This window comes from Macaca mulatta, chromosome 9 (assembly GCF_049350105.2).
Source record: "Macaca mulatta isolate MMU2019108-1 chromosome 9, T2T-MMU8v2.0, whole genome shotgun sequence".
Classification (NCBI taxonomy): domain Eukaryota; kingdom Metazoa; phylum Chordata; class Mammalia; order Primates; family Cercopithecidae; genus Macaca; species Macaca mulatta.
In genome coordinates, this window is record NC_133414.1 from 125,897,637 (window position 1) to 125,912,754 (window position 15,118).

Genomic DNA, 15,118 nt, shown 5'->3' on the forward strand with positions numbered 1-15,118 from the left:
GAGCCTCTGGCATGGAGAAGGGCTTATCTTGGGCTTCCTCTAAGCCAGTGAGGCTTTCTCAACTGTATTGGCTCCATGACATCCTGCCCTTTGCCCTGTTCTTATCTCTTCTTGGTGTTGCCATCCCCTAGCTCTCTTATCAAAGCCTCTTATGCAGCAAGAACAGAGAAAGTCCAAGGAAGACAGCTCCTTCAGTCATCTCAACAACACCTCCGCAGAACCACCCACTGAGTGAGGACAAGCTGCTTGGATGCGTCCCCATTACCGCAGCTACTGTCAGCCTCAGGCCCAGGGAGGGAAATACTAAAGAAAGAATGGGAATGGGAAACTCATAACCCATCTCAGCAACGTTCATGAGCACAATCCCAATACTTACTGAAGCGGTGGCTGGTCAATGAAACACGCATGCTGTTGTTTGGGGACTAACACTAACCCTTCCTTTTGACAGGGGAGGACACACAGCCATCATGGAACCCAAACCTCAGAAGAGTCCAGGTACCCGAGGGGTATAATCTCAGAAACAGAAATCTTTTTATTGAAAATGCCCCACAGTTCCCTTTAAGCTAACCAGGATACAGAACTTGGTGGTTTTTATGTATATTTTGTTTTGTTTCTTTTGTTTGCTCTGTTGCCTAGGCAGGAGTACAGTGACGCGATCTCAGCTCACTGCAACCTCCCGGGCTCAAGTGATCCTCTAACTTCAGCCTTCTGAGTAGCCGGCGCTACAGGCATACGCCAGCATGCCTGCCTAATTTTCATGTTTTTAGTAGAGGTGGGGTTTCTCCATGTTGGCCAGGCTGGCCTCAAACTCCTGGCCTAAGGTGATCCGCCCGCCTCAGCCTCCCAAAGTGCTGAGATTACAGGCATGAGCCACCATGTCCAGCCCCAGAACTTAGTTTTGGTGGGGATAATGGGTAACATTCTATGACAATGTTTTTGGTTTGGGGAGTGTAGCAGGAACTACTGGATTCAATTAATTATCGTGTAAGAGTTTACCTGTCTAGAAGTTTAGCATTTTCTGATTTTTATGAGCCAAATTTTCCATTCATTACCCAAAGATGATGTTAATAGTAAACTATGGGCCAGCAAAGATTAGAGAATATTTTCTTAATTTTACATGAAACTCTCACTTAGAGAAGCTGCTTGCATTGTCACTACGGCTTATTATGAGGGTAGCTCAATGTATGGTATTCAAATATCCTTGCTCATATTCATACACTTCTTTGTAGGTGAGTGGACAGAAAAGCTAAATTTAGGATGAAGTCACTTAGAAGTTAAATTATCCAATTCAACTCAAAAATATTTACAAAGCACCTATTACTAGTAAGTCTTTGTGCTTTGGGTTGCAGGGGATATACAGATTAATAGAGAGGAGTCATTGCCCTCAAAGAGTTTTAAAATGTTGTTGGTGGGAGGCTGAGGCAGGTAGATCACTTAAGATCAGGAGTTTGAGACCAGCTTGGCCAACATGGTGAAACCTTGTCTCTACTAAAAATACAAAAATTCACCGGGCGTGGTGGTGTGCGCCTGTAATGCCAGCTAATGAAGAGGCTGAGGCAGGAGAATCGCTTGAACCTGGGAGGTGGAGGTTGCAGAGAACCAAGATCGCATCATTGCACTCCAGCCTGGGTAATAAAGCAAGACTCTGTCTCAAAAAAATAAAATAAAATAAAATCTTGTCGGGAACTTAAACACATGCAAATCACTGTGCTGGGAAATTAAGATTAGCCTGTGATGGAAATCATGAAATAAGTACAAATGCTATGGGGTCTGAAGAAGAAAAAGCATTTAAGTAGCAATGAGAATCCAGAGAGGTTTTATAGGAAAGGCATTTGAGCTAGACCCTATAGGAGGAGGAGTAGGGATTTTAAAGAAATCAGAAAAAAGAGCACATCCCAGAAGGAGGAACGGCATGACCAAAGCAATGAAATGGTATAGAAGCAGAATGTGTCAGAGCTGAATATACTTACTAGGTAGGAGAAGGGAAAATGGAGGATGAGGCTGCAGAAAGTTGTTGCCACATTGTGCCAGACCTTGACCACATGTGACAGGTAACGTTGAAGCATTTTGAGCATTTTAAGTATGGAAGCTGCATGGTCAGATCTGCATTTTAGATTTTTTTTTTTTTTTTTTTTTTTTGAGACGAAGTCTCACTCTGTCGTCCAGTCCGGAGTGTAGTGGCACGATCTCAACTCACTGCAACCTCTGCCTCCTGGGTTCAAGCAATTCTCTGCCTCAGCCTCCCGAGTAGCTGGGATTATAGGTGCCCACCACCATGCCTGGCTAATTTTTTTTTTTTTTTTTTTGTATTTTTAGTAGAGACAGGGTTTCACCATCTTGGCCAGGCTGGTCTTGAATGCCTGCCCTCGTGATCCACTTGCCTTGGCCTCCCAAAATGCTGGGATTATAGGCGCGAGCACCGCACCCAGCTGATTCGCCATATTTTAATAGCTTTATTGTAGTTTATTGTAATTGGCAGACAATAAACTATATATATATCTAAAATATACAATTTGATACAAGTTTTGATATGAAACATAAACAGGAATACCTCAGAGATATTTCAAGCTCATTTCCATACCACCGCAACCAAGCAAATATCACAATAAAGCTAGTCACATGAATGTATTGGATTCCATAAAAGTTATGTGTACACTATACTGTAGTTGAGTGTATAATAGCATTATGTCTAAGGAAACAATTTGCATACCTTAATTAAATATATTTTATTGCTAAAGTTTGCTAACAATTATCTGAGCCTTCAGTGAGTCATAATCTTTTTGCTGGCGGAGGGTCTTGCCTCAGTGTTGATGGCTGCTGAGTAATCAGGCAGGTTGTTGCTGAAGGTGGGGGTGGCTGTGACAATTTCTTATAATAAGACAACGGTGAAGTTGACCACATCGATCGATTGTACTTTCATGAAAAATTTCTCTATAGCACGTGGTGCTGTTTGGTAACATTCTACCTACAGTGGAACTTCTTTCCAAATTGGAATCAATCCTCTCAAACCCTGACTCTGATTTCTCAACTAAGTTTATGTAATATTTTAAATCCTTTATTGTGATTTCAAAAATAAACACAGCATGTTCACCAGCTGTAGATTCCATCTCAAGAAAACTCTTTTCATATCCCATAAGAAGCAGCTCCTCATCTGTTGAAGTTTGATCATGGATTGCAGCAATTCAGTCACATCTTCAGGGTTCACTTCTAATTCTAGTTCTCTTGTTATTTTCACCACATCTGCAGTGACTTCCTCCACTGAAGGAAGTTTTGAACCCCTCAAAGTCATCGGGGAGTATTGGAATCTACTTCTTCCAGACTCCTGTTCATGTTGATATTTTGACCTCCTTCTAGGAATCATGAATATTTATAATGACATCTAGAATGGTGAATCCTTTCCAGAAGGTATTCAACTAACTTTGCCAAGATCCGTCAGAGGAATCACTGTCTATAACAGCCATAGTCTTATGAAATGTATTTCTTAAATAATAAGACTTAAAAGTTGAAATTACTCCTTGATCCAGGGGCTACAGACTAGATGTTGTGTTAGCAGGCGTGTAAATGGCATTAATCTCCTTGTACATCTCCATCAGAGCTCTTGGGTGACCAGGTGTATTGTCAATGATAACTAATATTTTGAAAGGAATCTCTTTTTTTTTCTAAGTAGCAGGTCTCTGCAGTGGGCTTAGAAATATTCATCAAACCATATTATAAACAGATATGCTGTCACCCAGGCTTTGTTGTTGTATTTATAGAGCATGAGTAGAGTAGATTTAGTATAATTAAGGGCCTTAGGATTTTCTAGCTTTTAATTGAAAGTGAGAGACATGTAACTCCCCTTTCACTTGACACTCGCCTTCACTAGGAGGACATTGTAAAGTTATTAATTGGCCTAATTTCAATATTATTGAGTCTCATTGAATAGGGAGGTCCAAGGAGAGGGAGAGAGATGGGAGAATAGCCAGTCAGTGGAGCAATCAGAATACACACATTTTTTAAGTTCACCATCTTATATGGGCACCGTTCATACTGTCCCAAAACAATTACTCAAAGATCACTCATTGCTGGTCACCCTAATAGATACAATAACGATGAAAATGTTTGAAATATTGCAAGAATTACCAAAATGTGACACAGAGACACTAAGTGAGCACATGCTCTTGAAAAAATGGTCCCAGTAGACTTGCTCAGTGCAGGGTTGCCACAAACCTTCAATTTGCAAATAAAGAAAACTGCAATATAGGCAAAGCACAAAAAAGTGAAGTGCAACAAAATGAGGTCTGCCTGTATTTGATACATGTGACACCTGGGAAACCATCAAGATGGTAAATGTGGCCGGGTGTGGTGGCTCACACCTGTAATCCCAGCACTTTGGGAGACTGAGATGGGTGGATCACCTGAGGTCAGGAGTTCGAGACCAGCCTGGCCAACATGGTGAAACCCTGTCTCTACTAAAAATACAAATATTAGCCTGGTGTGGTGGTGGGCACCTGTAATCCCAGCTACTCGGGAGGCTGAGGCAAGAGAATCACTTGAACTGGGAGGCAGAGGTTGCAGTGAGCCAAGATTGTACCACTGCACTCCAGTCTGGGTAATAGAAGGAGATTCCGTCTCAAAATAAATAAATAAATAAATAGTAAACATACTCATCACTCTTGATGTTTTCTTGTGCCTGTTTGTAATCCTTTTCTGCACACCCAATCCCAGTCCCCATAGTTCTGTTTTCTCTCTAAGTTTGTTTGTATTTATTAGAGTTTAACATAAATGGAATCATATAGCATACACTGTTTTGTCTTTTTTCACTCAGCATAATTTTTAAAAAATATATCCATGGTATTGAGTGCACCAATAGTGCAGAAATAGTTCATGTGTTTTGATGAGTAGTATTCTATTATATGGATGTACTACAATTTGTTGATTCATTCACCTGTTGAATATCCAGGTTGCTTCCAGTCTTTACTTATTATAAAGCTAATATGAATATTTGTGCATTCTCTTTTGTGCATTAATTTTTGTAAAATCATATATTTCTTTATTTTAGCTAGAAGCAAAATGGCTGGGTCATATGGTTGGAGTATGCTTACTTTTCATCCAAATTTGTTAGATTTTTTTTTAAAAGCTTTATTAAGGTATAATTGACATACAGTAGGCTGACATGTTCAAAGTCTACAATTTAGTAAGCCTTGGCAAATGTACACACCCATAAAATTATCACTTAAGTCAAGATATGAGCATATTCATCAACCCCATGAACTTTCTTCGTCCTCTGCCTCCCAGTCTTCCATGCAGTCATACTTTCCCAGACAACCTTTGATCTGCTTTCTATCCCTATAAATTAGTTTGTGTATTCTGTAACTTTATATAGATATACCATGCAGTATGAACATTTTCTGTCTGACTTCTTTTACTCAGCATAATTTTCTTGAGATTTACCCACGTCTTTTTTTAATAACATTTTCCTTTTTATTTCTCCCTTTCTAAGAACATGTAAATATAAAGTACAATAACAAGATACATATTGCTATTAATATGTATTAACAATTGTTAGCATTTTTAAGTATTAGCTCCAAGGCTGAAAGAAGGGAAGGAGAAAGGAAAGAGAGGAGGAGGAAAGGTAGGCAATAGGGAGAGGATAAGGAAGGGAAGAAAGCAGGAAAACAGAACTAAGGAAGGTTGAGCATATTTTCCCTTGTTTTCCTAGAATTTGGATTTCTTTATTTTTGGTTTGCCGGTTTGTATCTCTCAAAATACAAACAGTCTTTAATTTTAGAATGTCAGAGTACTTTTATTTTAGTTAAGGCTGATCTTTTTTAATTTTTAAATTAACATAAAAATCAATTTATTTATGGTGTACAATATGATGGTTTGATGTATATAAACATTGTGAAATGGCTAAATCAAGCTAATTAACATATGCATTACTCCACATATTTTTATGGAGTAAGTTAAAATCTACTCTCTCAGTAATTTTCAAGTATATATTAACTATAGTCACTATGTTGTACAATAAATTTCCTGAGTTGCATCTGTCAATAGTTTGTTCCTTTTTATTCCCATATAGTATTCCATTGTATAGATGTATCACAATATGTTAATCCTTTCACCTGTTGATAACATCGGGGTTGCTTCCAGTCTTTGGCTGTTACAAATAAAGCTGCTATCGACATTCATGACCAGTTTTTGTATTTGTATATTCCTTTACTTAAGAGTAGAGTGGGCCAGGTGTGATGGCTCACGCCTATAATCCCAGCACTTTGGGAGGCCAAGGCAGTAGTATCGCTTGAGCCCAGGAGTTCCAGACCAACCTGGGCTACATGGTGAGGTCAAAGCTGCAGTGAGCCATGATCATCCCACCTGGGTGACAGAGCAAGATCCTGTCTCAAATAAACAAACAAAAAGAGTACAATGGTTCTTTAACTTTTAAAAGAATTTAAAGAAAAATAACAATTTTAAAGTGAACAGTTTGGTGGCATTTAGCACATTCACAATGTTGTACAACCATCACTTCTATCCAGTTCAAACTATTACCATCACTCCAGAAAAAAGGCTTACCCATAAAGCAATTTCTCCCTGTTCTCCCTTTCCCCCCAGCCCCCGTTAACTGCTAATCAGCATTCCATCTCTAGGGATTTATCTATCCCGGATATTTCACATCAATGAAATCATACAATATTTCACCTCTTGTGGCTGGCTTCTTTCACTCAGCATGACATTTTTGAGGTTCACCTACATTGTAGAATTTATCATTACTTCATTCCTTTTTACAGCTGACAAACATTCCGTTGTTCATGTACGCCACATTTGTTGATCCATTTATTAATTGATGGACATTTGCACTGTTTCCATGTTTAGCTATTGTGAAAAGTGCTACTTGAACACGTGTGAACACGTATGTGTTTGAGTACCTGTTTCAATTCTTTTGGGTATATGCCTAAGAGTAGAACTGAGGGATCATATAGTAAGCCCCTGTTTAACTTTTGTAGAAATCACCAAACTGTTTTCTGCAGTGGCTGAACCATTTTACATTCCATCACCAGTGTATGAGGGTTCCAGTTTTTCCACATCCTTACCATTTTATTTTCCATGTTATTTTACTTTTTAAAAAAAATTAGACCAGGCACAGTGGCTCACACCTGTAATCTCAGCACTTTGGGAGGCTGAGGTGGTGGGTCACCTGAGGTCAGGAGTTCGAGACCAGCCTGGCCAATATGGCAAAACCCCATTTATACTAAAAATACAAAAATTAGCCAGGCATGGTGGCAGGCACCTGTAATCCCAGCTACTCGGGAGGCTGAGACAGGAGAATTGCTTGAACCTGGGAGGCGGAAGTTGCAGTGAGCCAAGGTTGAGCCACTGCAGCCTGGGCCACAGAGTGAGACTCCATCTCAAAAAAAAAAAAAAAGAAAAGAAACGAAAAAAGTTATGCCCATCCTAGTGAGCATGAAGTGGTTTCTTATTGTAATTTTGATCTACATTTCCTTAATGACTAAATGTGTTGCACAGCTTTCCTTGTGCTTATTGGCCATTTGCTTATTTTCTTTACAAGAATGTCTGTTCAAGTTCTTTGTTCACTTTTTAGTTGAGTTGTTTGTCTTTTGTATTGCATTGTAAGAGCTCTGTATATATTCTGGATAGTAGGCCCTGGTCAGACATATGACTTTTGATATCTTATTCTGTAGGTAGTCTTTTCACTTTCTTAATAATATCCTTTGATGCACAAAAGTTTTTAATTTTGATGAAGTCTAGTTTATCTATTTTTTGTTTGTTGCTTGTGCTTTTGGTATCATATCTAAGAATACATTGTCAAATCCAAGATCATAAAAACTTACACCTATGTTTTCTACTAAAAGTTTTATGGTTTTAGCTCTCATGTTAAGGTCATTTATTTATTTTGAGTTAACTTCATTATTTGGGATGACATAGGGGTCCAACTTCATTCTTTTGCATGTGAATACTCAGTTGGCCCAGCACCATTTATTGAAAAGACTGTTCTCTCCCCATTGAATGGCCGTGACCACTAATGTATGGGTTTGTTTCTGGACTCTCAATTCTATTCCATTGGCCTATGTATCTTATCTGTCCTTATACCAAAACCACACTCTTGATTATTGTAGCTTTGTAGTAAGTTTTGAAATTAGGAAGTGTGTGTACTCTTTGTTCTTTTTCAAGATTATTTTGGATATTCAGGGCCCCTTGGTATTTTAGATGATTTTGAGGATTAGCTTTTCCAGTTTTACAAGAAAAAAATGCCATTGGGATTTTAATAGACATTGCATTGAATTTATAGATTGCTTTAGGTAGTATTTATATCTTAACAGAATTAAGTCTTCCAATTCATAAATACGGAATGTTTTCCCAAAAATGTATGTCTTCTTTAATTTATTTCAGCAATTTTTCTAGTTTGCAGTGTACCAGTGTTTTTATCTGCCTAAATTTATCCCTAGGTACTTTATTCTTTTGGATGCTATTGTAAATGGAACTGTTTTCATAATTTTATTTTTGGATTCTTTATTGCTGGTTCATAGAAATATAGCTAACTTTTGTCTGTTGTTCTTCAATACTGCTGAATTTGTTTATTAGCTCTAGTAGTTTTCATGGATTCTTTGGGATTTTTAACATATGAGATTATGTCACTTGCAAATAGAAATGATTTTACTTCATTCTTTTCAATTTGGATGTTTTATTTATTTTTACTTATTTTGGATGCATTTTTTAATGTTTTAAACAATAAGTTTGCTAAGAGTTTTCAATCAAGAAGAGTAATGCCAGCCTCATAGAATGAGTTGAGAAATATTCCCTTGTCTTCAATTTTTTTGGGAGCCTTTGTGTAGAATTGATGATTTCTTGCTTACATGTTTGATCAAAGTGAACAGTACAGCCACTTGGGCCTAAAGTTTTCCTTATGTGAAGAATTTTTAACTACAATTCCAATTTCTTTAATAGCTATAGGAGGCTATTCAGGTCATCTATTTCTTCTTCAGTGACCTTTGTTGGTGTATTTCAAGGAATTTTTCAGTTTATCTAAGTTGCCAAATTTATTGGAATAAAGTTGTCCATAACATTTCTTTATTATCCTTTTAATAGCAGTAGACTCTGTAGATATGTCCCCTCTCTCCTCCTAATATTGGTAAATTGTGTTTTCTCTCCAGTTTTTCTGGTCTATCTGCCTAGGTAGAGGTTTGTTAAGTTAATCCTTTTAATGGATTAACTTTGGTTTCATTGGTTGTCTCTGTTGTTTTTCTATGTTCTCTTTCATTGAATTCCACTTTTATCTTTATTATCTCGCTTCCTCTATTTACTTTTGGTTTCTTTCTTTTTTTTTTTTTTTTTTTCCAGTTTCATGTTCAGTTTCAGGTGGAAGCTGAGGTAATTAATTTGAGACTTTTATTCTTTTCAAACATGGCCATTTCTAACAAAGGCATTAAAAATTTTTCTCCCTAAGTACTGCTTTAGTGGCATCCACAAATTCTGATATCTTGTGTTTTAATTGTCATCCAGTATAAAAAACTCGCAAATTTATTTTTGGGATTTTTTTAAATCTAGAGATTATTTATTTCAGGATCTTTTAAGAGGTCTTTCTGTTATTGATTTATAATTTGATTTCCTGGTGCTCTGAAGACATGATTTATATGATTTGAGTGCTTTTTAATTTATTGAGACTTGTTTTATGGTCCAGAATATAATTTATATTAATAAATGTTACATGTGCCCTTGAGAAGAATGTATAATCTGTTGTCATTGAGTGGAGTGTTCTATAAATATCAATCAGGTAAAGTTCGTTGGTAGCATTGTTCAAGCCTACTGTATTCTTGCTGATTTTCTACAAAACAGAAGAGAAGGGAATATTTCTCAACTCATTCTATGAGGCCAGCATCACTCTTCTTGATTGAAATCTCTTAGTAAGCTTATTATTTAAAACATTAAAAATGCATCCAAAATTTAAAATATCTATTTTAGAACTATTTGTTCTATCAATTCTTGAGAGAGGGATGTTAAAATTTCTGACTATAATTGTGGATGTGTCCATTTATTCATGCAGTTCTATCAGTTTTTGCTTCATGTATTTTAAAGCTCTGTTATAGGGGCATATATGTCTAAATTTTTATGTCCTCTTAGGATTAATTCATCCCTTTATTATTATGAAATGATATTCTTTGTCCTTGATAATATTATTTTCTTTAAAATCTGCGTTGATGTTAATACAGGCACTCCAGCTTTCTTTGACTAGCGTTGGCATAGCATATCTTTTTTTCCAGTTATTTCCTTGTAACCTACTTGTATTTTCATCTTTAAAGTGTGTTTCTTACAGGCACCATAGAGTTGAGTCTTGCTTTTTTATCCAATCTGGTCATCTCTGTTTTTTAATTGAGGTATTTAGACCATTTACATTTAACATGATTATTGATATAGTCCAGTGTATCATATTATTATTTATTTTCTATTTGTCCTATTGGTTATTTATTCTCCCTTTCCCTTTTTCTGCCTTCTTTCAGAATAATCAAATTTTTTATGAATCCACTTTATCTCCTTTGTTGGCTTATTAGTCATTACTTTCTGTTTTGTTATTTTACTGATTGCTTGAGGGTTTACACACATCACAGTCTAACTTCAAGTGATAGTATACCAATTCACATATAATAAAAGAACTTTACAAAAATGTATTTCCATTTTTCCCTATTGGCCTTTATGCTACTGTTGGAATGCATTTTACTTGTACATTTGCTATAATCTGCACAATACATTGGCATTATTTTTGTTTAAACAGTCAGTTGATGTTTCAGTGTTTTCAATAACAAGAAAATAATTTCATACATTTACCTCAGTAGTTACCATTTCAGTGCTCTTTATTGCTTTGTTTAAATTCAGATTTTTATGTTATCATTTCCCTTCTTCCTGAAGGACTTCCCTTGATATTTTTATACTGCAAGCCTCCTAATGATGAATTATTTCAGCTTTTATGTATCTAAAAAGTCTTTAAATTGCCTTCATTTTTAAAAGATAGTTTTGCTGAATATAGAATTTTTAAAGAGTATTTTTTCAGTACTTTAAATATAGTTTGTTTGTTTGTTTGTTTGTTTGTTTGTTTTGAGATGGAGTCTCACTCTATCGCCCAGGCTGGAGCGCAGTGGCGCTATCTCGGCTCACTGCAACCTCTGCCTCCCAGGTTCAAGCCATTCTCCTGCCTCAGCCTCCCAGGGAGCTGGGACTACAGGCTTGCACCACTACGCCTGGCTAATTTTTGTATTTTTGTAGAGACATGGTTTTGCCATGTTGGCCAGGCTGGTCTCAAACTCCTGATCTCAGGAAATCCACTGCCTCAGCCTCCCTAAGTACTGGGATTACAGTCGTGAGCTGCCACACGCAACCCTTAAATATATTGTTTTACTTCTTCTTGTTTGCATTTTTTTTTGGATGAGAAATCAGTATCTCTATTTCTTGTCTTTGTTCTGTATATAATAGGTCTTTTCTTCCTCTGGCTGCTTTTAAGATTTTTTTTCTTTATTGCTGGTTTTGAACAATTCAGTTATGACATGCCTTGATGTACTTTTCTTTGTGTATCTTGTGCTGAGCTTCATTGAACTGCTTGGATCTCTGGGATTATAGTTTTAGGTTTATAAAATTGTTAGCATTATTGCTTCAGATATTTTTTATTTCTTCCTCTGTCACTTCAGGGACGCCTATTACTTGTATACTAGGCTACTTGAAATTGTCCACAGTGTACTGGTGCTCTTTTTGAGTTTTTACATTATGTTCTAACTCTTTGCTTATGTTGTTAGTTACAATTGCCATGCCTTTAAGTGCACTAATCTTTTCTTGTCCAATATTTAATCTGCTCTTATTCCCATCCAGTGTTGTGGCTGTTTTTTTGAGACATTGTAGCTTTCATCTTTAAAATTTCACTTTCGGTCTTCTTTATATCTTTTATATCTCTCCCTAACTTCTTGAAAACACTGATAATAACTGCTTTAATTACTTTCTCTGCCAATTCTAACATCTGTGTCAGTTCTAGGCCTGTTTTTATTGATTGACTTTTCCCTCATTATTGATCATGCTTTCCTTCCTCTTTGTATGCCTGGTAAACTTGGATTGACTGCCAAACATGGCAAATTTTACTTTGTTGGGTCCTGAATATCTTTGTATTCCTATGAATCTTGAGCTTTGTTCTGGGATGCAGTTAAATTTTTTGGAAACCACTTTCTTCTAAGTCTTTTATGATTTGTTAGGTGGGTTTGGAGCAGTGCTCAGTGTAGAGCTAGTAATTAGTATACAGCTAATTATTCCTCACACTGAGGCAAGACATTCCTGAGAACTCTGTCCAATGCCCTGTAAATTATAAGTTTTTCCAGTCTGGCTGGAGGTAACAGGTACTTTTTCTGAGCCTCTGATTTTTTTAATGGTTCTTTCTCTGGCCTCAGGTAGTTTCAGCACCCACATGTGTTAATCAACACTCTTGAATACTTAGGGAGACAGTATATATTGCCCTTTGGCTTAGCAGACAAAAGCAAAACAACTCACTATTGAAAATGGGGTGGCAGAAGTGATTAAATAAAGAAGTTTCTACAATGTTCACTGCTTCTCTGTGAGTGATGAAATTATAGGCAGTTTTAATATTTTCTATATTTTCTAAAATGTCTACAATAAATATGTATTACATTCACTATTTAGAAAAACACAATTAATGTTGTTAAACACGATGTTGTTATTTTTGTTTTTTTTGTTTTGGGTTTGTTTTTGTTTTAGCTTGGATTTGCTTTCACATCCAGGCTATAGGTTTAGTTTGTCCTCAGTTTTGGAAAGGGCAGTCTTTACTAAAAAATTAGAGCTTCTTTATTAAGTGAAAACAGACTCAAAATTTGGTAATACAGCTGCTGGGGCTATGAGGATAGCATCCAGTAATTCTGGGGAGGTGGCTATGTTTACCTTCCCTCCTTTCCCAACTTCTGCAGAGCTCTACCTGTCCCCCTTCCCCAAATAGTTTTTGCCACATCATTTTTAACAGCAGGTGCTTTTGATTTTGTTTGCTAAGCCAAAGGGCAATGCAAAATTATCATGCTTCTGCAATGGAACTAAGAGCCAAATCTTCGCTCACACGTAGAGAGCCAATGATGTACTCTAGAAACAGAAAGCCAGACAGGTGTGAGCTGAATTAACATGCTTTCAAATGTTGTTTGAATGAAGGTCTTGGCTGTGGAGGAATAAGAATCACACATTTGGTCCTTTGTTTTCTTGGGTTATTATAGGTGTTCTTTTCCGTAACTACTGAATAATCTGAAGGTCTTTCCAGAGATAAATAGTGTTTTCCAATTGAGGCAGTTCTTTTCAGAAATGTATGAGGAACAAACTGAGTTCTGTTCACTTTCATTAGGCAAACAATTTACATTTTCTTATGAAAATGAAGTCTGCAAACAAGATTACTTTATTAAATCACCACCTTCTCAGCTGTTCTTCTCTGTGGTAAGTATTTGCTATGATTTAACAAGCCTCCCACCAGCCTCATGAGCATTTTTAAAAATCCTTTCTTTTCCGCTGAGATTTAACTAAGACATAAAATCTTTCTATTTTTCAGACCTCTTGGAAAAAGCGGTTTTTCATCCTGTCAAGGACTGGGGAAAAGAGCTTTAGTCTTTCTTATTACAAAGACCATCATCACCGAGGGTCCATTGAAATTGATCAGTGTGTATCCAAGCAAGAAAACTTTTATAACAACAAATACTATAAAGTCAAACAGTAACAAGTTGCATGCAAATTGAAATTTACATAATTGACCAAAGGAACCAAAGGCTTCAAGCTTATTATAATATTTGTGACTGAATAGGAGCTAAAATAGTGAGCACTTTAAGTAAAAGATAGTTGAATATTTGTTTCATATTGTATGCCATACTTGGTAAGTCTTTAATTAACAGGCATTCCGTTAGGGAGTTTGATTCACGTAATTTGTGGATGAGAGGGAGCGGATGAAATTTTCATTTTATAAAGTTAAGATAGAGTTTTTAAAAATATTTAGATCAGCTTTTTTTGGTCTTCTCTTTAATAAATTGTGCACCCAAAAATTAAAAAAGATAATTTGTGGATCAAGAATCCAATTAAAATAGAAATTTTTGAATCTTAGGCTAAACCAAATAATTTCAATTATTAATTAACCAGATCAAAAATCCAAACTTATCTTCTAAAATTATTGGACAATCTTCAAAACATGGATCCAGCACATCTAAAGTTTTATTCCATTTGAATCCCAATATAAAATATTAGTCAGTTTTCTATTTCTGTATTTACCTTGGTTTAATACTTTGTGTCAATATCTAACAGAAATTCCAGTGTAGAAGTTGGCATAAGTAACCAGGAAAAGATGCAATCTGTGCAGAAGATGTTTAAATGCCACCCTGATGAGGTCATGTCCATCAGAACCACTAACAGGGAATACTTCCTCATCGGCCATGACAGGTGAGAGAAGTAAGATAACGCATAATGTCTACTGCATGCAAAACAAAAACAAACCAAAAAACAAAACATTTTATACCAATAAACAGTTTCTGAACCCATGCTACAACCTCAGATGCCATCTTGGCAATCTTTGCTATTTGTTAAAGTATCTTGAAAAGTTACTGAGCTAGTTTCCTAGGGCTGCTGTAACAAAGTACCTCATCCTGGGTAACTTTGAACAACAGAAATGTATTGTCTCGCTGTTCCAGGGGCTAGGAGTCTGAAATCAAGGTATTGGTAGAGCCATGCTCTCTCTGACGACTCCAGGGAAGGATCTATTCCAGGGGCCTCTCCTAACTCTTGGTAGTTCCCTTGGCTTGTGGCAACATAACTCCAGTCTTCACATGGTGTTCTCCCTGTGTGCATAGCTCTGTGTCCAAATTTCCCCTTTTTATAAGACCATCAGTAATATTGGATTAGGAACCCACTCTATTCCAGTATGACCTCATCTTGACCAATTACATCTGCAACAACCCTCTTTCCAAATAAGGTCACATTCTGAGGTATTGGGATATAGAACTGAAACACACAAATTGGGTGGGGAGCGTGCATTTCAACCAATAACAGTCACCATCACCCCAGAAGCATTCCATGTAAAAGAACCCAATACAAAAACATCCACCAAGCTACATATATT

General features: G+C 36.6%; 1 protein-coding gene across 10 annotated transcripts in view; it reads left to right on the top strand.

The window, feature by feature from the left end:
* The window catches only part of PLEKHS1 (pleckstrin homology domain containing S1), a 48,531-nt gene that overhangs the window by 18,972 nt on the left and 14,441 nt on the right, over nucleotides 1–15,118 (top strand). For 6 of the 10 annotated variants that reach the window (XM_077947543.1, XM_015148217.3, XM_015148216.3 and 3 more), the window contains 4 exons: nucleotides 449–495; nucleotides 13,367–13,455; nucleotides 13,568–13,674; nucleotides 14,308–14,442. In XM_077947543.1, the coding sequence (XP_077803669.1) occupies nucleotides 468–495; nucleotides 13,367–13,455; nucleotides 13,568–13,674; nucleotides 14,308–14,442 (359 nt within the window). In that variant the 5' untranslated portion in view covers nucleotides 449–467. The remainder of the gene's footprint in view (nucleotides 1–448; nucleotides 496–13,366; nucleotides 13,456–13,567; nucleotides 13,675–14,307; nucleotides 14,443–15,118) is intronic. The other 4 variants (XM_077947547.1, XM_077947548.1, XM_077947545.1 and 1 more) reach the window with 1 other exon arrangement.